Here is a 23389-nt window from a genome sequence, read left to right as displayed (position 1 = left end):
TACATAGCTTTTGTTTATTATAAAATACATTTAAATTAGTTAACTATCACTTCTTTACATTTATGGATGTATTTACCATTTTATTCTTGCCTGACCTGTGTTTGGAGGGCTTTTCTTGTAATTAACATTGTTAAACAACTATTGTATTAAGTAACGTTAGATGTGTGTAACAACCCTTGACTGATTATTAAAATAAACATAAAAAAATAGTTAAATAGTTACTCTTTAAGATATATTTCAGTAGCCTAGAATCTTCTTCTATAAATTCTCTGTAATTTAGGTGAATAAAGGTGCAGATATATAATTGGTCTATGGTTGTCAGAGATATAAAGTATTTACAGCATCTCTTTCTGACTGATGTTCATTACAGATTAGTGTTCATTACAGTATTTATTTATTGTTTTATTTGGATCCTCATTAGCTGCTATTGCAATAGCAGCTATTCTTCCTGAAGTGCAACTAATATCTCATACATACATATAAATCACATGTCATAGTTAAATGCACATAACAGAAAAAAAGTTCTACACTAATCAATCAATTTACAACACAATAAGCAATCAAAACTAAAAGAAAGACAAGTACAACATATTTTTGTATTTTAGATGTGCACAAATTCATACACAGTACATACACAAAATAATGATAGTAGGATTAAGAATCTTTAAAAAAACAATAACTGGTATGACTGATAATTACTATTTTAAATCCATAGAAATCCCTTATAGTTCCTATTCTGCATGTGGACAGGTATTCATCTATCGTCCATGTCCTTTAGATTATGTTTTTTTATTAGTTTTATATTAATATTATATTATATTAAGCATGTTTTGCTATTAGTGTTGAGTAGTGGATCATATAAGTAGTTTCACTCTTTAATGGCTCTATAAATTACTGTTTTACACATGTAATTGGTTTTAGCTCTTGGTGGTTTAAAGTAATTTTTTGTTGAGTATCTGGTAGTATTAGTTTCTCTCTGTGTTATTTTTTGTAATTGATAATAAAGGTCCACTGGATATTGTAGATCAATAGTGTTCTTTATGAGTCCCACAAGGTTTGTTTTAAACTTATCTTCAACCTTCAGCCACTTTAGCTCCTTGTGCATTTTATTTGTGTTTGTTCTGTATGGAGACCATAAAGCCATTCTTGCTGCCTTATTCTGCATTATCTGTAATTTTTTTAAATGTTTTTTTTGCTGCATTTGACCACACTGCGGCACATTACCCATATGGAAGTTATTTAAAAAGCGAACCTGCAATACTGTATGCAGTGTTCTCTATAAATTTACGACTGCTCTAAAAATATATATTTCTTTGTCTTTTCATTTCTTTCAGATGGACCTTAAACTACTTTTCATTTCAACGTTGTTAGGAGTTATTTGCTACAGCAGTGCCCAGCCAGGTAACGTGATCTGACTCTTTCACTGTGTATTCCTGCTTTAAACTGAGGTCATTTAACTATGGAGGAGATGTTATTGAATCTGATCTGTCCCATTTAATTTAGTGTAGTTCCATCAAAATAAGTTAACTATAGTTTAATATGATCATTTAGTAACTGCATCTCTCCCGTCTGCCTCTTTCAGTATAAAGTAATGTCATTATCCAGCCATAACTCCACCCAGAATGAATCAGAGCATAATACATAGTGGAAAACATGGCCTAGTCCATCTCTGGCTCCAATTACTGATGACCACAGAGTTTCAAATGCAGTGACGCGAGAGAGGCAGCGCTCACTGCCAACTTTTTTTTTGTTGTTGTCCCGCATGATGGGAGTTTCTGCTGCTTTTGTTGTCCACAGAGGGGAACGAGTGCATCAAAGCTAATGCAGAATCCTGCGGGGACTGCATCCAAGTGGGGGCGAAGTGTGGGTGGTGCACGGATATAGTGAGTAAAGCCCACGTTATTTTACAACTTTAATAATTATGTCCTTTTAAAAAGCTTTTCCACAATTTCTACAGGGACACCCCTGAATGTCTGCGCCAACCCACCTCACATCTCAGTGGTGCAATTAATAAGGGGTTGTACAATCTAGTTATATAACAGAGCAGAGCAGAATTACTTACGTAATATGGCCTTTAATTTGTACTACTGACTGTAAAAAAACATGAACAGCACAATTCATTTTAAGAGTAAAGCTACCACAGGTCTAGTTCCTCCCCTAACTGATTGCGTTATGATATATAGCTCGACCTATACCTATATGTTTTAATGACAAAAAAACTCATAGTCCCTTTTTATTTTCTCTCAGAAATCAGCATTATTCTGCCTTTAGAAGGTGGGGTTGCATTAGGAATGAAGTGATTGGTAGACAGAGTTCTAGTCGAGCTGCCAGCCAACTAGCTAGGTATTCATACCATAATTGATAATGTAGTGTTGTGCTGTTGGTTACTTTAACAGACACTGGCGTGTCTGATGTTAGCATGATATGGCCACTGTCATCTAAGTAGCTGTTAGCCAATTTGATCACAGGTTAAACTGGTTCATAGTAGTTTTGGTATAGTATCTGAGCTACAAATAGAGCAAACAGAGCTAAGCTCTGGTATTGTAATTTGATGGAAATAAAATATAATATAAATATAAATATAATATATAATATATAATAGACAGCTCTGGAAAGAATTAAGAGACCATTTAAGTTTCTGAATACGTTTCTCTATTGTTTTCTATTTATAGGTATATGTTTGAGTAAAATGAACATTATTGTTTTATTCTATAGACTACGGACAACATTTCTCCCAAATTCCAAATAAAAATATTGTCATTTAGAGCATTTATTTGCAGTAAATGAGAAATGGCTAAAATAACAAAAAAGATAGAGAGCTTTCATACCTCAAATAATGCGAAGAAAACAAGTTCATATTCATACAGTTTTAAGAGTTCAGAAATTAATATTGGGTGGAATAACCCTGGTTTTTAATCACAGTTTTCATGCATCTTGGCATGTTCTCCTCCACCAGTCTTGCACACTGCTTTTGGATAACTTTATTCCACTCCTGATGCAAAAATTCAAGCAGTTCAGCTTGGTTTGATGGCTTGTGATCATCCATTTTCCTTTTTATTATATTCCAGAGGTTTTTAATTTGGTAAAATAAAAAAGAAGTATCTTATTTTTTTCCAGAGCTGTATATTAATATGTAGAAGTAAATAGTATAATATATAATAATAACATATAATAGATTACACTTACTAGACAAAGTGGTATCCAGTGAAAAAACACTTTGCTTCAGGTCTTCAAGGCTTTCTTGTAAACTTAATAAACTCAATGTCTTAAACACTTGCTCTGGGGGAAGGAAAGGAAAGGGGCGGGTCTACAAAATTAGTAAGTCCGCCTCTGTTCTGTACTGCATGGATGTCAATTCTTTCATATCACTTACCCTACACACTCATTAAACATCTCAAAAGATTCATCTTCTACACCCAGTTACCCTCACATTAATCTAAAAGCTGTCTGTAGAGTAAGTGTCGTGAGGCAGGTCTGAGTGCTGAAAGTGTTAATGTCGTATTATTAAATTACTGTATTACACAGCAGGAATTTGGCCCACTTTGACTAGACTGTTCCGTTCTGGAGGTGTTTGGTGTTGTGGTTGAAGTATATGTCCCAGCAGCCCTCTCCAGTTCTGTGTGGTTTAGGGTGGGATTTAGAAACCCAAGTACAGCTACTCCTCTTCCCTGAATCTGCAGCACTCCATAAAAATGTGCTCAGAGCTGTTGAGCAAACTAACTGCTTTACCAGACATAGTGAGTCAGATTGTGATGTAAGATAGGCAGCTAGTGTTTCAAAATGTCTGAGGATGTCATCAATTTTTTTTCACTTTTTGGCAGTTGTTGAATACATTGCTAAATTTTTCTGATGGATGAGTGAATAGAAATCCTCCAAATACTTAGCAACCAGGATGTTGGCAAATGCAGCTCAATCCAACTGCTGTATTATATTAAAAATGCAGGATGTTGGCACATTTTACTATGCCGTTTTACATATTATACTTGGCAACCAAGGTATTGGCACATGTGGCTTGGGCCAACTGCTGTATTATACTCAGTAACTGGATTGTTGGCATTCCCGGCACATGTGGCTGAGCATTTGGGCCAGAATCAGGCATAGATTCAAATCAGAGTCGGGCCAATGCAAATCAGACTTGTTGTGGGATATTCGACTCAAAATTATCCAGTATGATTTTTACTGTCTGGGTATGGACTGGGATGTGAATAGTACGTTTAACTATAATTACATACTGCATAGTCTATAATATGTTCCTTTAAAATATCAAGGTTCACAAAGGGCTTTCCGTTCTTCTGCTCACTTAGTCACTTCTACTAAAACCTGAAGGCCAAATCATCCTTTTTTACTATCCCACCTTTGCAGAATTTCCTAAAGCAGGGAGAACCTACATCAGCCCGCTGTGATGAGCTGGAATCTCTGAAAAAGAGAGGATGTGTGGCAGCCAAGATCGAGAACCCTCGAGGCAGCCAGAGGACCCTCAGAAACAAGCCTGTCACCAACCGCAAGAAAGGAGGAGAGAAGCTCAAACCTGAGGACATCACCCAGATCCAGCCACAGAAACTGTCCGTCAGCCTTAGATCTGGTGTGTTTTATTGTGTGTTTGAAGTCTGAGTCAGTTTTTATATTGTAGATTTGCAATTCTGCTGTTAAAGCTAGGGATGTTCTGAATATTCTGCAACCAAAGTTATTCAGCTGTAGCTGTCGAAAAAGATATTTTGGTGCTCGGTTGAACAGGTGAAGAGAGATAATTGATACCGAGCAGTGACACAGCCATCTTTTGCTTTGTTAGATTGCCTGCTGGGATTGTAAAAATGTTTTCTGATTTCCATTTATTAGAAAGGCAAGACAAAAATACATTTATACTAATTAATTTAGTCTTACAAAAAAAAACTAAAATGGCCAACTTAATAAATAAAACATGAAAAAAAAACAAGTTTGTTATTCAGTAATTGAATTAACAGAAATTTGTTCAGTTTTGGTTTCAGACAAATACTTGCCTTTTAGATTTAGATGGTACAGTATAGTAAATGCTCTTCAGGTTGAAGAAATAGATTAAAAATGCAGTGTAAACCTGCTGTAAATAAAAGCCCATGTCTTTCCATTGCTGCAGGAGAGCCTCAGAAAATAGACCTAAAGTTCAAAAGAGCCGAGGACTACCCTATAGACCTGTATTACCTTATGGACCTGTCCTACTCCATGAAGGATGATCTGGAAAATGTCAAAAATTTAGGCACCAGCCTGATGCTGGAAATGTCCAAGATTACCTCTGACTTCAGGATTGGTAGGTGTTTTTTACGTTACAGTACTGAGAAAAATGGTATTTAACACACTGCCTTTGTTTGGGATTCTCTTCTCTACAATAGAAAGATGCACCAAATATTTGACCATTTAAACATTCAGAGTTCACTCATATGTTGTTCTGTATGTCAGGGTTTGGCTCTTTTGTGGAGAAGACAGTTATGCCCTATATCAGCACCACTCCCGCTAAGCTTCTGAACCCCTGCACTGGAGACCAGAACTGCACCAGCCCTTTCAGCTACAAGAACGTCCTGAAGCTCACCAGCAACGGCCAGCAGTTCAACACTCTTGTGGGACAGCAGCAGATCTCTGGCAACCTGGATTCTCCAGAGGGGGGTTTCGATGCCATCATGCAAGTGGCCGTTTGTGGGGTGAGAATGGCCAGCTTTCTGTACCACAAACACAAGTGCTTTTATGTTATACATGATGGACATGGATTTATGTGACATTAAAAGTCATGGAGACATTACAGTTGGGTAATTTGCCTTCCAGTTTCCAATATACCCTTTTTTAGGTCTGTTTTGGACATTGAACCTCTTACTAAAGAACTCAACATTAAAGGTTGTGAGGTGTTTGTTTCCCATGCTTTGCTCACATGCTTTCTAATATTTTTGTGGGGAAGGAGAGATTTAAAAACGAAAAATTCAATTAAATGAATTGACTGTTTTGATTTTAATCCATTATGTAATTATGTACATGTTTATTTTATGAACAAATCCATATCCTGTTTTTTGTTTTAAATATGTAGAAAAATGATTCAGCGTTTTCTCACAGGGGAAAATGTTTTTGGTTGAATAGCAAGATTGTGGAGTTGTTTTGGTAGCAGTCATAAAGTTTATGTATTTTGGCTGCACGTTCTTCTTACTTCCTCTCTCTCTCTCTCTCTATTTTTTTCCCTCAGGAACACATTGGCTGGAGAAATGTCACACGTTTGCTGGTGTTTTCTACGGATGCTGGTTTCCACTTTGCTGGAGATGGAAAACTGGGTGGGATTGTGCTTCCCAATGATGGCAAATGCCACCTGGAGAACAACATGTACACTATGAGCCACTATTATGTATGTACTGGGTAAACTGTTTAGTCCCACATGCTTAATCTTTACAGGCTTAACAGGATACCTGATTATTTTTTTGGTTTGTTTCTTCATGTGTTTTTTAAAGGACTACCCTTCCATTGCCCATCTGGTGCAGAAACTGAGTGACAATAACATCCAGACCATCTTTGCTGTAACAGAGGAATTTCAGCCTGTTTATAAAGTAGGTTCTTTCAACTTCCTGAGCAAAGAACTGCGTATCTGTGTGTAAATGTGTCCTGCGTCATCATTTATTTGATGTTCTTTGAGTTTATAGCCATTGCTTTCTGACCAAAAAGTTTTAGACATTTTCATTTGTTTAGATGGGAAATTGTTCTTAAGTCTAATGAAATATAATTTTGGTGAGGAGTCTGTATTTTCACTTTAGCTAGATCATTCGCAGAGCTTTGATAATGACCACCATTATACTGTGCATATCCTTTATTTCACTATTGGGTTTTAAGGGAATTCTCATTGGTGCAGTGTGACGCGGCCTCTCTTTTTTTGGAAAGCCGTAACACTGAAAATAGTTTCAGGCTCCAGACTTGGCCTTCGCCACACTCCAAAATCACCATTTTAAATTCTTGGCTGAAATGTAAATGGGTCTGTTATAAAACAAACCAGCTTTTAGTCTGTTCTAGACTGCAGACTTTTATTCTTGTCTCTTTTCCGTGGCGTACACCCAAACACATTTTTCTGTGTTTTTTTCATCTTCCACAGGAATTGAAAAACCTCATTCCAAAATCTGCTGTGGGAACACTGTCAGCTAACTCCAGCAATGTGATCAACCTCATTATTGATGCCTACAATGTGAGTATTTTGACTTTAATTACTCCTTAATTATTCAATTTAATATTTTTAAGCATTTATTTAACTCTCTCTTTCTTTTCTTTCTTTCTCTCTCTATATTTGTTTATTTCAGTCTCTGTCCTCTGAGGTGATTTTGGAGAACAGTAAGCTGCCTGAAGGAGTGACCATCACCTACCAGTCCCACTGCAAAAATGGAGTGGTCAGTGTTGGAGAGGATGGACGAAAATGCTCCAATATCTCCATAGGAGATGAGGTAGCTTCATCTAAATACATTTTTTTAATTGGACACAGAACCATTAAAGCATGCAAATGGTTCTTAGAGTTCCTATAGTTCTACAGTAAAATTAGTGATCACATAAATACTGTATTTATCCCTTTTAAAGTGAATGACCTATTAAACAGAGGTTGAGGTCATTCATACGGTTGTTAAAATGAAGATCACAAGAGGTCAGTAAATGGGTATTAAGTGATTGTAGTAGAAAGACACCTCTGTCTGTCAAAAATCAGTGTCCGAAAAGTCACTGAACTACCCCTGAAATATTATCAAAAGGAAAAATTGTACATGTGTAAATCTGACCATGCAGCAACAGGACTACTGATAGAGGCCACGCTCATTATGTTTTATTAACACTGTATCTTCTTTTAGGTGTACTTCAGTATAAACATCACTGCTCAGGGCTGCCCCAAGCAGGGCAAGTCTGAGTCATTAAAGATCAGACCGCTGGGCTTCACTGAAGAGGTGGAGATCAAGCTGAGCTTCATCTGTGACTGTGAGTGTCAGAAGGATGGCATCCCCAACAGTGATCTCTGCAATAACGGCAACGGCACCTTCGAGTGTGGGGCCTGCAGGTAACTGTCAGCTGATACCCTGTTAAAACAAGCTACATGGGACGAACTGCTTGCTTATATTGCCCTGGCTTACCGGAACACTCAGGGTTTCTGAGTGTAGCTCTGTTGGTTGGCATTAGCCGCTAACTGCTAGCGGTTAGCCTCTGATGCTAAAGCTCTAGCTTTAGTGGAAATCTGTAAATCTAAGATAAGTAAAAGGAAGCTCTTTACTTACTCAAATAAACGTCGTTCAGGAGCGAAACCTGTGTATGTTAACATACAGCGCTCGTGGGACTTGTCTGACTCGTCTGAAATGTTTTTTTTAAGAATTACAGCTTTGTCTACATAGCTTAGCTTTACAGGTCTTGCCACCCAGTTATATGAAAATAGACGTTTATTGACCGAACGTCTTATAATCTGGTGCAGCTTATAGTGTGAAATATAAAGTACAGTAACCCAGTAAATCACACTTCAGCCCCTCTTCTTCTCCTCAGGTGCAATAAGGGTCGTATTGGCCGAGAGTGTGAGTGCAGGAAGGACGAGGTGTCCAGTGAAGACCTGGACAAGAACTGCCGCAAGGACAATGGCACAGATCTCTGCAGCAACAACGGCGAGTGTGTGTGTGGAAAGTGTGAGTGTAAGAAGAGGGAGAATCCTGAGGAGTACTACAGCGGAGAGTACTGCGAGTGTGACAACTTCAACTGTGACCGCTCAAACAACAAGCTCTGTGGAGGTATTGCTTTCTTAGGGCTTTAAAATAAATTGTATTTTTATTGTTATTGCGCTTTAGGTTTTTTTTTTTATTATAATCACGTTGATGGAGCTGCAGTATATTTTTTAACTCAAACTGCAACTATTTTTCTTGGACAGTTTATTTAATAAGTTAGTTAATTGACATATATCAGACTTAACAATTAATGATGATTTTTAAGAGATACAAAGAGTTTTAAAAGTTAATGTTCTTTTTAAACCTTACAATGTCTATACCTCATATACTCTTTCTGTTCCTTTCTTTCTAATGTCAGGTCATGGGCGCTGTGAGTGTAGGGTGTGCATTTGTGATGCTAACTACACCGGAAGTGCATGTGACTGCTCTCTGGACACCTCCACCTGCTTGGCCTCCAACAATCAGATCTGTAATGGCAGAGGCAATTGTGAGTGTGGTGCCTGCAGGTGCACTGACCCCAAATTCCAGGGACCCACCTGTGAGATCTGCCCCACCTGCCCTGGAGTCTGCACTGAGCACAAGTAAGCATGGTGGGGGGTGTATCCTACACTCTACACCAGTCCTACATTCTTTAACAATAAGTTTCTAAGTGGTTTGTGTCATTCTTTGTTTCAACACACAGTTCTAAGAAAAATCATCATAGGCCCTAAAATAGACCCCTGTGGGACTCTACATTTAATGCTCAGCCATAAAGTAATTCAACGATTCACATAGTTTCTACAATACATTCCATTATGTTATAACAAATTACATTACATTTGGCAGGCACTTTTATCCAAAGCTACTTACAAATAATGATGTACATTTAGCAAAAGAGGACATAGTAGTTAGTATGTTACGGGTGCTTTTTGAGGAGCTCTGTCATCCGGAGTTTGTTAAAAAATAGTGAGGGCCGCTCCTCAATAGAAATAATCACTGAATAAAATTATTAAAGTTTGCTGTTTACCCACTTTACCTAACTACCTAAAATTGTCGTAAGACTATTTCTACTAAACATCTGCTGCCAGAATAATAATGCATTTCTATTAGAATGTAATGCAAAATTCTGATTTAGCTCAAAAGGATCAGCAAAAGCTACAAATGTGGAAATTAGATGATTGTTTAATGTGAGTTATTGGCAGAAATATGCAGTATCACATCTTTATGTTGTAAAGTGCCTCTGTTGTTTATTATTATATTATGATAATTATATTTAGTGGGTATTGCATCAATATCTGAAGAGTGCAGCATTCAGTTTAAGTCCTTCCTAGAAGTAACTTCTTATAATATTTAGATAGATAGATAGATAGATAGATAGATAGATAGATAGATAGATAGATAGAGAGACAGAAAGAGAGAGAGAGAGAGAGAAAGAGAGAAAGAGAGATAGAGATACTTCATTTATCCCGAAGGAAATTTAGGCATCCAGCACCAACAGCACAATATAATAAGAAACATATTAAACATAAATTAAAACACAGAAAAATAGAAAATATATAAGGCTATAAAAAACGTATTATACAACGTAAAGATCTATCTGCAAACGGAGCAGTGCAGTAGATATTTCCGTTGTATAATACGTTTTTTATGGAAATAAGTCATACAATGTAATTTGTGTTTAAGTGGTTAGGATGTTAGCATGTTTTTTTATCCAGAAAGCATGAGTAGCATATTTGTTTTTTTCTTGTGATGCTAAACCTTTTCCATGTGCTCATGTGCTGCTGCTAAACTGAAATACAGATATTTAGCAGACATCAAGTCTTATGTCCAAAGGATATAAGTTTGTCCCTAGTAAATATGACATTGTGTTGTTATACAATATTTTAAAAAGCTGCTGCATTACTAGCAAGGCCCCATACTATCACACTGCATTTTAGGAGCTTATAGAAATCACAGATGCTCTACAGTTGATTACAGCACATGAGTTAATTTGAGTCATGTGGGTAACCTGCAGTCTCTGTGCTCCATGCTCACAGGGCGTGTGTGCAGTGCAGGGCCTTCGGTACAGGAGAGAAGAAGGACACGTGTGATCGAGAGTGTAACTACTTCACTCTGACCAAAGTGAAAGACCGGGACAAGCTGCCCCAGCCCGTTCAGGCCTTCCCACTCATGCACTGCAAGGAGAGAGACGCCAACGACTGCTGGTTCTACTACACCTACGCCGTCAATAACAACACTGAGGTCCACGTCGTTGAGACTTTAGGTAAATGTGAAAAAATAAATGAATATACATATTTTGTTTTCTGTATCCTCGTATTAATATTAGATATTTTATTGAATAATCTACAGTGTGGCTTAAAATATCATAATAAACATTTAATTCCATTTTTTGTATGTTTGGAACAGTCACCCTAAAAAATCATGACTAGTATACTTTTTAAATAATTCTCTTCACTTTATTATTGTTTTTTCCTTTTTTCCAAAGAACAGGTACATATAGGCACAAAATAAAACACTATGAATAACCCAACACACTTTGCACACATCACTCCATCAAGAGTAAAACAAACAAATAAATAAAATATCCATAGAATATATATAGCAGACATGCACATACATCCACCTTCATAAACATTTACATACAAGCACTCTTTTATGACAACTTACACAACTTATCTTTTATGATTTACTTTATTATATTATTATAATTTCTCTCTGTACTGTTAGAGAATGGACGTGTTTGTATTGTTCTGTTGGTCATATTGAAAACATATGAAGAAATGATGTTGTTAATGTTGGAATCGTAGTGCAAACTGATGGTAGTAGAGAATGTTCAGAGAAAGGAAGTCATAATCCTAATATAATTTTGTTAATTTTCTAAGTGAAAATAAGTTTCACATTATTGCTGTTAATAAACCTAAAATACTAAACACTTTTTTCAGACATTTCACATTTTCTATTAGATACCTTTTGCATCATTTTATGTTTTATTTTCCCACTAAAAACAGTTATATTGTGTTATTCTGTGTAGTATGTTTTTTTTTACCTTATTTTCCCTTAAAATGTACAGAAAGCAATTTATCACTTATTATTTAATTTAAACATTTTTAAATAAGTCTTTCGAGGCAAATTAACAAACATATTTTACAGAACATTTCTTTTCACATGATTAGAAAATTAAGGTTCACGCTAACAACATAAAAAGAGAAATCAACCAGGATTTTCATAAAAGGAATATGCTGTATTGTAAACGTGAACAAATCCTCAAGAGTAATTACACAAATATCTAACTTATATATCATATATTCAGATCCAGATTAAATTAAATAAAATATAACAAGTTATGTACTTTTACATGTTTCTTTTCAATTAATCAAATAAACAGTAATTTTGGTTTAGAATGTGCAGAAGCATCTTGTCTGTGAAGGTTAGTTTCAGACATGGACGTTTTTTAATCAAGTTTCCTTAATTTTGCTTCCCAGAATGCCCGGCGGGTCCTGATATCATCCCCATCGTGGCAGGAGTGGTGGCTGGAATCGTGCTGATTGGTCTGGCTCTTCTGTTAATCTGGAAGCTGCTCATGATCATTCATGACCGCCGCGAGTTTGCCAAGTTCGAGAAAGAAAAAATGAATGCTAAATGGGACACGGTGAGAAAACTGCTCTACTGTCTTACCAAACACACAAGATTCACACATCACTTTTCTTATAGCTGCTGTCTGAGTTAGTTAACCTCCATGCTGACATGGATGTTAACTGTGTACATGTAGTTATTATAAACACTTCTTACTTTCCTTGCTTACCTATTCTTTACTAATTTTTTGAGGATAGTACATACAAAATAGGACCTCCCATTAAAAACATTTGTCTTTTTTAACATGTTTAAACATACAGACAGCTGTTCTAAATTGGAGCAATACTGAGAAATGGATAGAGAGCTTATATAACTAAACAAAAACAACTAAAGAAATGTGTAAATGTAAAAACATTAGTTTTCTGGTAACACAATAGATAGGACAACTGTACATTTATTACAGTCATTCATTAAATCAACTGTACATTTATTACAGTCATTCATTAAATCAACTGCAGGTGATTAGAGCCTGTTTTATTTTAACCCCAGATATTAGCTTGGTTTGATCTTCAAAAAGAAGTATGTAGATGCAGAGTAGTCTGAAGGAGAAAAAAAACTGGTTTCCTCTTTTACAGCTGAAGTGTATGATGTATTTTACATCATTTTATCACAAAATATTCAGAATTTTATTTATGTCTTTTTGTTCTCTAGGTATCATTATATAAGGTTTAAGTTAAGGATCTGAGCGTATGATGAGCAGAAGATGAGCAGAGACACATGTGCACAGTTATATGTGAGGGTTTTTGTCTCCTATAGGTGTGGTCAGTTTTGGCTGGTCTGGCGAGGCCTGGTGTCTCAGTGCTGCCCTCTGTGGTTCAGAACCCATTTTCCAGAGTCCTAATTTAAAGACAAATTAGCTCTTATGTGTAAACCATGAAAACTAAACAATCACAAAAGTAATTAATAATTTAAACAAATTCAATTTGCTGGGACACATGCTATGATTTGTTATTATTATTATTACTGAATATCATATGTTATTAGATGTGTTGTTCAGATTGTGTGTTTTTAGTATATTTTATTAGTTTTTCAGGTTTTAAATGCTGGCTCCTCTTTTTAGCTGGGTTATTACTCACCCATGTAAGGGTCTCGTATGAAACTAAGCACATGGGCAGGGCAGTGAAGTATCCCTACCCTCTTATTATGGCGCTGGTGTCAGTTACAGTTAACTCACTCTGTCTGTCAGTGTCTGTGATTAAAAACATCTTCAAAGGCTTGGGGCGGGCTGTAATGATTGATGGGCTGGTTATGCTGAGTGCATCTGGGTTCTGTTGTGTTTTAAAACAAAGTGAGGAATCATGGGATTCAGTGCTGGACTTTATCATATAGTGTTTTTGACACTATGAATTAGTTTAGTAATTTAACCTATTTTAACAGTTAATTGGATAATTACATCTTGTTGATTTGTGCAAATATGACAGTGGATTTAACAGTAACAACAAATGTAGGCTTTTATTTTGTTTATATGAACTATTGTAAGTTAATAAAGCATTTGGGCCTGAGAGTGAAAATATATAAATATAGTACCAGTCAAACGTTTTGACACACCTAGTCATTCAGTCTTCTTAATCTTCTTAATTTTTTTTTTTTACACTGAGTAAACTATTCCAGGTGACTCTACCTAATGGAGACACCAAGCAAATACAAGGAGTGTGCAAATCTGTCCTCAAAGCTGAATGTGCTACTTAGAAGAATCTAAAGTATAAAACATATTCTGGTTTACCAAATAATTTCATGTGTTCCTGTATTTTTTTAATCTTTATTGTCTTCAAAATTTAAATTACAATGTTTTTAACACATTGAGAAAAAGAAAATAGAATAGAATAATAAAAATAGAATAGAATAATTAAAATGAACATGAACCTATTGGGACCATGCCTAATGCTATGTGTAGGCTACTAAATCAGTATAGACTGTGGAGCAGTGGAACTGTGTTCTCTGGAATGATATAGCTTAATCCAATATGTTAAGGATGAGTTTGGATATTGGGGATGAGGTGATCATTTAGTAAACTGCTGTAGGATAAAAGAGATTAGTAGTAGAGAGTAAAATGCAGGATAAAAACAGGAAAAGAGTGGTTAAGATCAGGGTACACACTTTTTAATACTCTAGATTTCAGAAGAGGCAATGGATGAGCAGGTGTCCCCCATACTTTCCTTACATACTAAACTCATCAATTCAATCTTTTCTCTTCCTCCAAGCTCTTCATCATCACTGTAATTTTTGATTTTGTGTTGTGTGTTATGTTTTCTGATTTCCTCCTCCTGTCTTCTTCTAGCTTTCCTTCATTGTCATCCTGTCAATCTCTTCTTTTCTTCTTAGCAAGAAAACCCAATTTACAAGAGTCCTATTAATAAGTTCCAGAATCCAAACTATGGACGTAAAACTGCTGTTCTTTAAGTGTGTATCCTTTCCACTCTCCTCTGCATGGTCTTTCTGCCCTGTGTGAGGCTCTGTCGTTCACTCTTTAGTATTATATAATGCATACTGTTTGTATTGGAGGTAAGTATACAGATGGGGGGGGGGAACTGTTGTTCTTCAGATTATTTTGCAATATTAAGTACATATTGACTTCATTGGCTACCAAAATAATTTAGCAAAAAAAATGTGTTTGTGTTTGTGAGTGGTTTTATTAACTATACAATATATATATATATATATATACAATAACTACAGCATGCACTAATGGACTGGTGTCCTGGTTGCCTGATCGTTTTCTGAGATATGAGGATTTTGTTTTTATATCAGCAATATTGTTTTTAATGATGCACCATTAATTGCCACACTCACATATAAAGAATGATGGATGTTCTCTTGCTTTTTTGTTTGTAATTTCATTGTTTCTTATCTTTGCAGGGAGAAAATCCAATCTATAAGAGTGCTGTTACAACTGTGGTCAATCCCAAATATGAAGGCAAATAATGGACACCTCTTCACTGTGCTCAGAACAGTATTCTTAAATTGACATTTAAAAAAATTATTCTCTTCCATTGAAATCTTCATTTTACTTTATTTTGTAGAAAAGTGCATTTTATATGGTATCACAGCATTAAGACTGTAAGACACTTACAGTCATATGCAAAAACTTGGACACCCCTGATCAAATGACGTTTTGTTGAATGTAATAGAAGTAAAGTCTACGTTACCTTCTAAATATGGCACATTTTAAAACACAAGTTCAATGTATTTGCTGAATTTAGCATATTATACATAGAATGCATATTAAATGTGCCATACATGTTGTCATTTTAACTTTATGTTTGTGCAGAATAATAGGATGAGTACTTAATTTCACTCTTTTGTACAGGGGTGCCCAAATTTTGGCATCCGACTGTCTGTGTCTTCTTTAATTCATTGCAAAATGTGTACAGTTTGTATAGTTCTTTTGCATCTGTTTCTTTTATCTTAAGCAGGACATTTATGCCTTCTCATAGCGATGCAAGACTTTTTCTTTTATTATTGCAAGGCAGAGAGGCCTATAAAGCGTTCATAAGCGGTACATGAAGTATCAGACAAGGTTTTATGAAGATAGTTAATGATTATGTGATTCTGTGTAGGCCCTGATTTGTCATTGTGCTGCATTAGACTGGGTGTTTGAATATAATTCTGGTACGCAACATGCCATTAACAGTCTGAACGCGATGTAACGCATCAGTGATTGGACACTCGTGACAATCGGATTATTGGTACTGTCTATTGTTATTCTGATTTTTTTTTCTATGTTATTGACTGTGCATAGGTACATGCCTACCTGTCTCAGAAGTATTTTACAAGCTATTCCACTTATGTTATCAAACAGCAGTTCTAGTGGTTATGCTGGTATCTCTTTTAGATCTTAAACCCCTAAAGCATACAGCATTTTAATCTTAAAACTGTTTAGAATCATTTTTATTTTTTTGTGTAGTCCCACTGGGCTCTATTTTAGGGCCTGTAAAACTATTCGGTTTGACAGCAGTAGTTATTAGAGTTAAGAGAACTGAAATGTGGGCTTACCGTACATACTGAGTTTAAGGTGTTAATTCATTTTGCCACAATTGTCTTGTGTATTGTGTGTATATATATATATATATATATATATATATATATATATATATATATATATATATATATATATATATATATATATATGAAGAATTGTCATTGAAGTCATGTGGAAATGTATCCTGACACTGTATAAACAAACAACTGCCAGATACAAGTCATGTTAAAATATAGGATTACAACCTTTTTGCTTGACTATATATATTTTTATATATTTTTTCTTTCTCTTGATGTGTACTATAATGCTTGTTCTGAGCAATTATGCAACTCTGGATGTATAATCAATGAGAAAATACCACACTATTGTGTCACCATGTGGTTGTAAAAAGCCAATAGTTGAAAAATCAGTTGAAATTACATTGATTATTAATATCTAGTTAAGCAATGGAGCCCAAAACTGATGTATTAGATATCCCTTCGATTGGTCAATTGGATGCACATTTGTTCAAAAGTTTGGAATCACCTTTAGTCATTTTTATTTTATTTTTTTATTATTTTATTTAGTAAAAACAGTGTTTTTCATTGTAATTATCTATTATCTACTCACATGGCTCCTTCCCCTCTATTGTACAAATGCTCTCAGTGAACTATATGTACAGCACAGCAGTAGCAGTAAAAGCCACAATGAACATAATTTGCTCCAAATGTTGCTTAAGTTTTGTACAAAATGAGAAGCATATTTTTACATTTATCTTCAACTGAATGGGACTTTTTGTTTAAAACATTAAAATGTGTTTTTTACATAATTTTTAAGCACTGATTCCAAACATTTAAACAATCGCGTAGGTATGAATATTTACATACTTCAGTTAAAGTTTTATTTGTTTATCTTGGGCCTAAAGAGGATCCCATTTTTACAGTGGTGCATTGACATTTACTGAAAATAGTACTGGACATGTGCTGTATATCCTGTAATATGAGTGTCATGTGAGTCTTGTCAGGTTAGGCTGATAATATTCTTTGATATTTAAAAGGAATTTCCTCCCTAGATTTTACACCACTTACGCCTTTTTATAATAAAATATTTAGATTTAAGGATTTTTTTTTGTTTCATGGTTCTGCCATTCAGCTTTGTATTATTCTGAGTTTTAATGGCTTCATTTTAAAGGTACGCAATAATGTATACATATTTAATGGCATACATTATAGTAGTTGAAGCCATTGTTCTTATTTTGTCATGCAGCATCTAGTAATACAAAATTGAAAATATTGAAAAATTTGAAAGATATTAAAAATTATTACTAGCTTGGCAAATGCTTCTTGTTTTTCAGTGCCTTTTCAACATGTTCACTTATTGTTATGCTGTTTTGAATTTATTTATTAAAAACAAAAATCTCAAATAATGAAAATGTGTCTTTTTTTCCACTGGTGTGCTGCTGTCTTTAGTTGTGTGACTATATGAGATTGTTAGGAAAGTGTTAACATTTATTTTAATCATTTTTTACCAAGATCTTGCAGCAATGATGATGGTAGAGTCTGTACGCTGCACAAAGCTCTTCTCCAGCACATCCCAAAGACTCTCAATGAGGTTAAGATCTGGACTCTGTGGTGAACTCTCTCAATCCATGTGTGAAAATGATAAGTCTCATGCTCCCTGAATCACTCGTATACAAATTCCAGCCCCATGAATGCTGACATTGTCATCTTGGAATCTGCCCGTGTCATCAGGGAAGAAAAAAAATCCATTGATGGAATAACCTGGTCTATATTCAGTATATTCAGGTAGTCAGCTGACCTCATTGTTTCAGCACATACTGTTGCTGAACCCAGACCTGCAGACCAACTGCAGCATCAACCCCACATCATTTACTTAGTTATATCCAAAAATCCAAAATATTTTTTTTTTGGGCAGGCAGTGTAATTGGTTAGTAGTTAATGTCTATGAAATGTATTTACCTTTTCAAGATGTAACCAAGTGAAATGCACTAATAGTATATCAATATTAATGATTAGATAGATAGATAGATAGATAGATAGATAGATAGATAGATAGATAGATAGATAGATAGATAGATAGATAGATAGATAGATAGATAGATAGATAGATAGATAGATAGATACTTTATTTATCCCGAAGGAAATTTAGTAATTTAATAATAATAATAATGATAACAACAACAACAATAATAATAATAATAATAATAATAATAAAGCGAACATAAGTATGAGTGACAAGCTTTAGGGCCAATGAAAACACGCCATGGGCGGGACTGTATCAGACTGACAGTGACACCAGCTCTGATTGGTTGGATTTAGAGCGCGAGCTCTCTCAGCGTTTGAACGACGGTTGGAGATTCATACAGTTAATACTCACATTATTAACCTTTACAGTCAGTATATCGCGTTTATTCATAGTATTTACTGATATTACTAATATCTACAGAGAAATGTTCAGTTTATTCCACTGCTGGGAGAGCCGTTACTGATTTAAGAGCTGAAGACTTTTCTCTGAAGTAATCAGGTGAGTAACCGGATTATAACTTAAGGTGTATAAGCTACGTTAGCTAATAATTGTAGCTATAACAGGAAGTTAGACTTGGGCTAAAAACACCTGGGTCACTCTGAGAGGGAACATTTGGTTAGCAGACTTAGCTATCTTTAATTGACCTTGTTTAGCTAACTTACCTAACTAAATGTGACTAGAGTTGCATTCTACATTTATTATTTGAAAAGCAGTGACGTTAGTCTCAAAAACTTACAATGCAAAAATAAGTTCTGAGGTAGCAAATTAAGCTAGCTAGCTGCAGTGCTCTAAAGTGCAACCTAAGTTAACAGACGTCTCAAGTCTCCTGGAAGTTGCGGGAGTCTACCAAATATCAATAACGGCTCCCTGATGCCCGCAAGTCAGATAAAATCTCCCGGAATCAAGAACGAGCCTCAAATGCGCACACAGGCTACACAAACTTTTTCCCCAATCCTGTAAGAGAAAGAGAGGGACTGTGAGAGAAAGGCGCTCCCCTTGTGCATATTCATAAAGCACAGCCAACCAATTTTTTGAATGGATGGGCAGTGTTTTTTTCCCTTCTGGACTGGATGCGCTCAGGAGCATCATGGCTCCCATCCAAACTCATTCCACCTCTGACTATTCTAAATATATCCATGTCTGGAAAAAGCAAAAACAGTGAAAGTCTTGCCCGCTCTACAGTTTGTAATAGTGATTTTAGCATTGCCCACTGGGGACTAGTATGCAAAAGGCATGTTTAGGTGAGTTAATGTGACTGTCTGTCTGTCTAAGTCAAAGTCCAAGTCCCGGGGGGGTACCTCCCTAAAATAATTTTTTGCAACTTGGGATTTCTTTGGGGACCATTACTTATACTTGGGAATTGTGTTTGTCCACTATTGTAATTATATTACATTTTAAGAACATGTTTCAGAGCCAAAATCTTCTAAAAACTTAAAAGAAATGTTAAGTGTCTCGGACATCAGGCAGTGAATTCATAACCAGAGGTTTTAAAGATTTACTATACACATCTAGAACATGTTACAGCACAGCAGGCTCTGTTATCTCAATTTTTTTGCTCAATAATTAATATAGCTGCAGTAAATGTCAAAACATCTCTTCCCAGGCATTTATTGAATTATTATTAATACTCTTACTTTTCCTAAAAACATTTGATGAGCGGGTGTGAATAAACTGTTAGTATATACATTAGTAGTAGTAAGCATACTGCTAAAACTGTACAAACTATTCATGCAGTTGAGTGGGATTAAGAATTGAGAGGAGAAAGTGTGTGCCTGGTATTTAGTTCTTGTTTTGATTGTCTGACATTCTAGGCCTGAAGGAATGAGATAAAAACTGAAGTAAGCAAGACAGGAGGGATGATCAGGACTGTTTTAGAGGGACTTGAAGGTTTTGGTAAATCATGCTTCGTGTTGACAAGTACTGCACTACACTCACATGTTGGTGAGTTAATGTGGGAACTTTCTTCACTGTTGCCTTGAACTTCTTCCTGCAGCAATGCCAAAAGATCTTTATGGTAACATTAATAATAAAGGTAGGTTCAGAAACATTTAGTTAAAATATAGTTGAAAGGGCCAAAAGAAAATTAAGAGTTTTCATTATAATACATTAAAACAATAATCTGGAAATAAAGATTAATACAAACATAAATTAATGTTGGTCTCAAAAGCAAGATTTTTTAAATATTTTCAATTCATATATTTTTTATTTACTTAGAGACTGCCTTTTAAAGGTGTCAGCTGCTGTTGGTACTGTAGGGTAGAACAAGCACAGGCCTACAGGACATTAAGGAAAAGGACAGATAGAGCATTAAGTTAACCTAAGTTATAACTCAATAACAACCCTGAATATGACTGACTGTGTGTTTAATACTCAATATCTCCCTCTTCTGGTAAGGGAGAGAATCAATTAAGATACATTTTAGTATTGTTTGAATGAAACAAAGAGCAGGCCTACTTTCCTACTGCTGAAATTGCCCAGGTGGGTAAAATCCAGTAAACATACTCAAAAACGCAAGCTCTCATAGAGGCAGTAATTAGCTGTATCAGGTGAGATTGATTAGTTGTTGGAGTCTGCTAGAATAAAGCAGGAGTAGGGTTGTTGACACCTGCTTTAGATTCGATGTGGCCAATGCAAAACATCTTATTCTATCTGGAATACTTTTCTATGGAACATGTTTTCCAACTATTATACAAACAAAAAGCAATGTGTGTATATTAAAGCAGTTGGATTCACTAAATAAATATAATGGAAATATAGGGTGCCCTAGAAGAGCTAGAGCTGAGGATCTAACACATTAATGCAGTACAGAGGCTTGCCAATATCAATAACAATGATGTAAAGGTACAAAAGATTACCTCAGGTTTTCGTTGGAATGTAGAGCACTGTAGATTGTCTAAGCCTGTGTCCAGCAAGAGTGATTCATATCTGAGAACCACCTGCTCGTCAAATTCCAAGACAGTACAGACATTACACAATTTCTAAACAACCCAGATAATGTCAAATACACACAGATCTCAAGAGTTCAGACCAGTCTGACAAACGGAGGAGATTTAGAAAACCATTGCAGACTGCAGACAGAGGGGAGAGTAAAGTCAGGTGTGATGTCTCAAACCCAGAGTGTGTAAAAGAATGCTGTGAAGCTTGGGAAAAAACAAAAAAAAAAACAAATCACCCACACATTTACATGTGACACTGATGAAACACCACTGCTGTGGTTTCCCCACACAAATATGAAGCCAAGGCAACAGTCCAGCATAATAAATTAAATTCAGCTAGATGATGTTATAAACCTCAAGATGATTGCCTGTCTGATGCCTCTGGCAAGTTTCCTCACATGTCCACAACTCAAGCCAAGCCATGCCAGCAATTTTTGCTGCCCAGGTCTTTACATAAAGCTTAGACATAAAACTAGAAAATCCATGGGTGTAAATTGTTTGAGAAATGTGTATTTTGCTACTGTAAATGAACAATGTTTTTTTTTTAAAAGAAGCTTCGTTTTTACTATTTCAGTGTTTCACTGTTTCACTTGCATTTTCTTAGTCTTGTTTAAAGTAATCTGCCAAACTTTTCTCAATGAGGTTTATATACAGTGTCTTTTAACATACCAAAAATCAGTAAGTATGCACAGATCAAGTCAATTCAGTGAAAGGATGGCCTTTAGCCGTATATTTTCCACATGGGGTCAATGCTAAAAGTCCCTTATCTCCTATTGTCCCCATCAAGTGAATTCCCTGACTTCTACATTATATCAAAGCTGAAACAAAACCTCCAAAATATCAAAAAAGAAACTTTACAGAGCAGCCTGAAGTTCAAGTTCACCTAAAATGGGGTGAACTGGTTATACTTTTTGTAAAATTGTGTAAGAAACAAAGATTTAATTATGGCTTCAATAGTATATAAGACATCGTGAATAATACCATTAGAAAAACATATTTAGACATCACTGCATCAGCTAATGAATCATACAGCAATGCTGGCTTTTCTAATTACTTGGATACATATGTTTTTTTTTTTACATTTAGATGTTTCTTTAAACTCAAGGCTTTTGAAGCTGAGAGAATATTTACTTAAGGAAGGTCTAATTTACACCAGGCAGTGGCACTATTTAATTTTTCAGTTTGTTAGGATATTATTTTACATTAAATCATTACGATCAGGCATGAGGACTTATAAATCCTACAGTATAGGATTAGCCACAATGGAATTGCATCATGGAAAACAAATTGTAAGATAGTTTTGCTTTTTAATATGTGTATTAAAGTTACTCAGGTCTTTGGTTATATAGGGTCAGAAAATTGGTATGTAGTCACTGCCTTGATATGGTCCTTGGATTGTAAGTGATATTAAAATGTGTGTTAGAAAATTATATCATTTTATTTAAATAATTTCTATTGTGTTAAATACTGATATCAAATTACTGCCCAACTTTAGCTCAAATAATGTTCTTTTTTCTTGTTAAGGACATTAAATGGTTGAAGAAGTACCTGCAACAGAACTGATCCTGCAGGTCCACACTGATGCATAGTTTGTTGATTTTCCGTTTGAACATACTGTACTATTTAACTTAGTTGCATCACTGTTTGATCAGATAAAATCCTGACCATCTAGTGCAGTGTCTCCCTGTAGAGACACCTCTCATTCAAGTTAAAAACTTATGTGATAATGGATTAGTGATTGATCCAGCATCTACTAATCCACTAAGTTTGTAATGATGTTTCTGTCCTGTAAACTCCCTGAGCATATTCTAACAGTCTCAGTATCTGAACAGAAAAGGTATGTGTGTTAACCTCTGAAGAGCTTTAGTATTGACTGTGCTTTAGAAATTTCTAAGTGTGTAAGAGCCTCTTAGGAGGGGCTGACCGGTGTAGCAACTAAAATATCTCCTGAAACTAGACATCATTTTCCTTATCAAAGAAATTAGGGATGCACAACATCCAAATAATATTTCAATCAATACTTAATCAATCTGATTTAAAATATTTTAGAGACATGGTATTGGTCTGAAATTTCTATTTAAATATCCCTCTAGTGCAAGGCAGTATGAGCTTAATTCAGTATTACAATTCATGAACAACATAAATTGTACAGGCTGCTCAGC

The 23389-nt window shown here is 35.3% G+C and overlaps 2 protein-coding genes across 3 annotated transcripts in view; both read left to right on the top strand.

Annotated features, from left to right (window-relative positions):
* itgb1a (integrin, beta 1a) overlaps positions 1–16528 on the top strand; it is a 39862-nt gene extending 23334 nt beyond the window's left edge. Inside the window, exons 2-17 of one of the 2 annotated variants that reach the window (XM_022673416.2) lie at positions 1335–1401; positions 1798–1883; positions 4363–4582; positions 5111–5281; positions 5431–5669; positions 6200–6355; positions 6459–6554; positions 7091–7180; positions 7293–7433; positions 7827–8029; positions 8503–8741; positions 9034–9256; positions 10691–10917; positions 12137–12303; positions 14610–14687; positions 15144–15232. In XM_022673416.2, the coding sequence (XP_022529137.2) occupies positions 1335–1401; positions 1798–1883; positions 4363–4582; positions 5111–5281; positions 5431–5669; positions 6200–6355; positions 6459–6554; positions 7091–7180; positions 7293–7433; positions 7827–8029; positions 8503–8741; positions 9034–9256; positions 10691–10917; positions 12137–12303; positions 14610–14687 (2403 nt within the window). In that variant the 3' untranslated portion in view covers positions 15144–15232. Of the gene's footprint in view, positions 1–1334; positions 1402–1797; positions 1884–4362; positions 4583–5110; positions 5282–5430; positions 5670–6199; positions 6356–6458; positions 6555–7090; positions 7181–7292; positions 7434–7826; positions 8030–8502; positions 8742–9033; positions 9257–10690; positions 10918–12136; positions 12304–14609; positions 14688–15143 lie in introns of both variants that reach the window. The other variant, XM_007238660.4, reaches the window with a different exon arrangement.
* A 2080-nt stretch (positions 16529–18608) lies between these two features.
* zgc:111976 (Med1 domain-containing protein) overlaps positions 18609–23389 on the top strand; it is a 53623-nt gene continuing 48842 nt past the window's right edge. The window contains exon 1 of the mRNA XM_022673418.2: positions 18609–18789. The gene's annotated coding sequence lies outside the window, so the exon portion shown is untranslated. The remainder of the gene's footprint in view (positions 18790–23389) is intronic.

This window comes from Astyanax mexicanus, chromosome 6 (assembly GCF_023375975.1).
Source record: "Astyanax mexicanus isolate ESR-SI-001 chromosome 6, AstMex3_surface, whole genome shotgun sequence".
Classification (NCBI taxonomy): Eukaryota; Metazoa; Chordata; class Actinopteri; order Characiformes; family Acestrorhamphidae; genus Astyanax; species Astyanax mexicanus.
The sequence above is the reverse complement of the archived record's forward strand: the minus strand, read 5'-3'. Positions and strand labels throughout refer to the sequence as shown.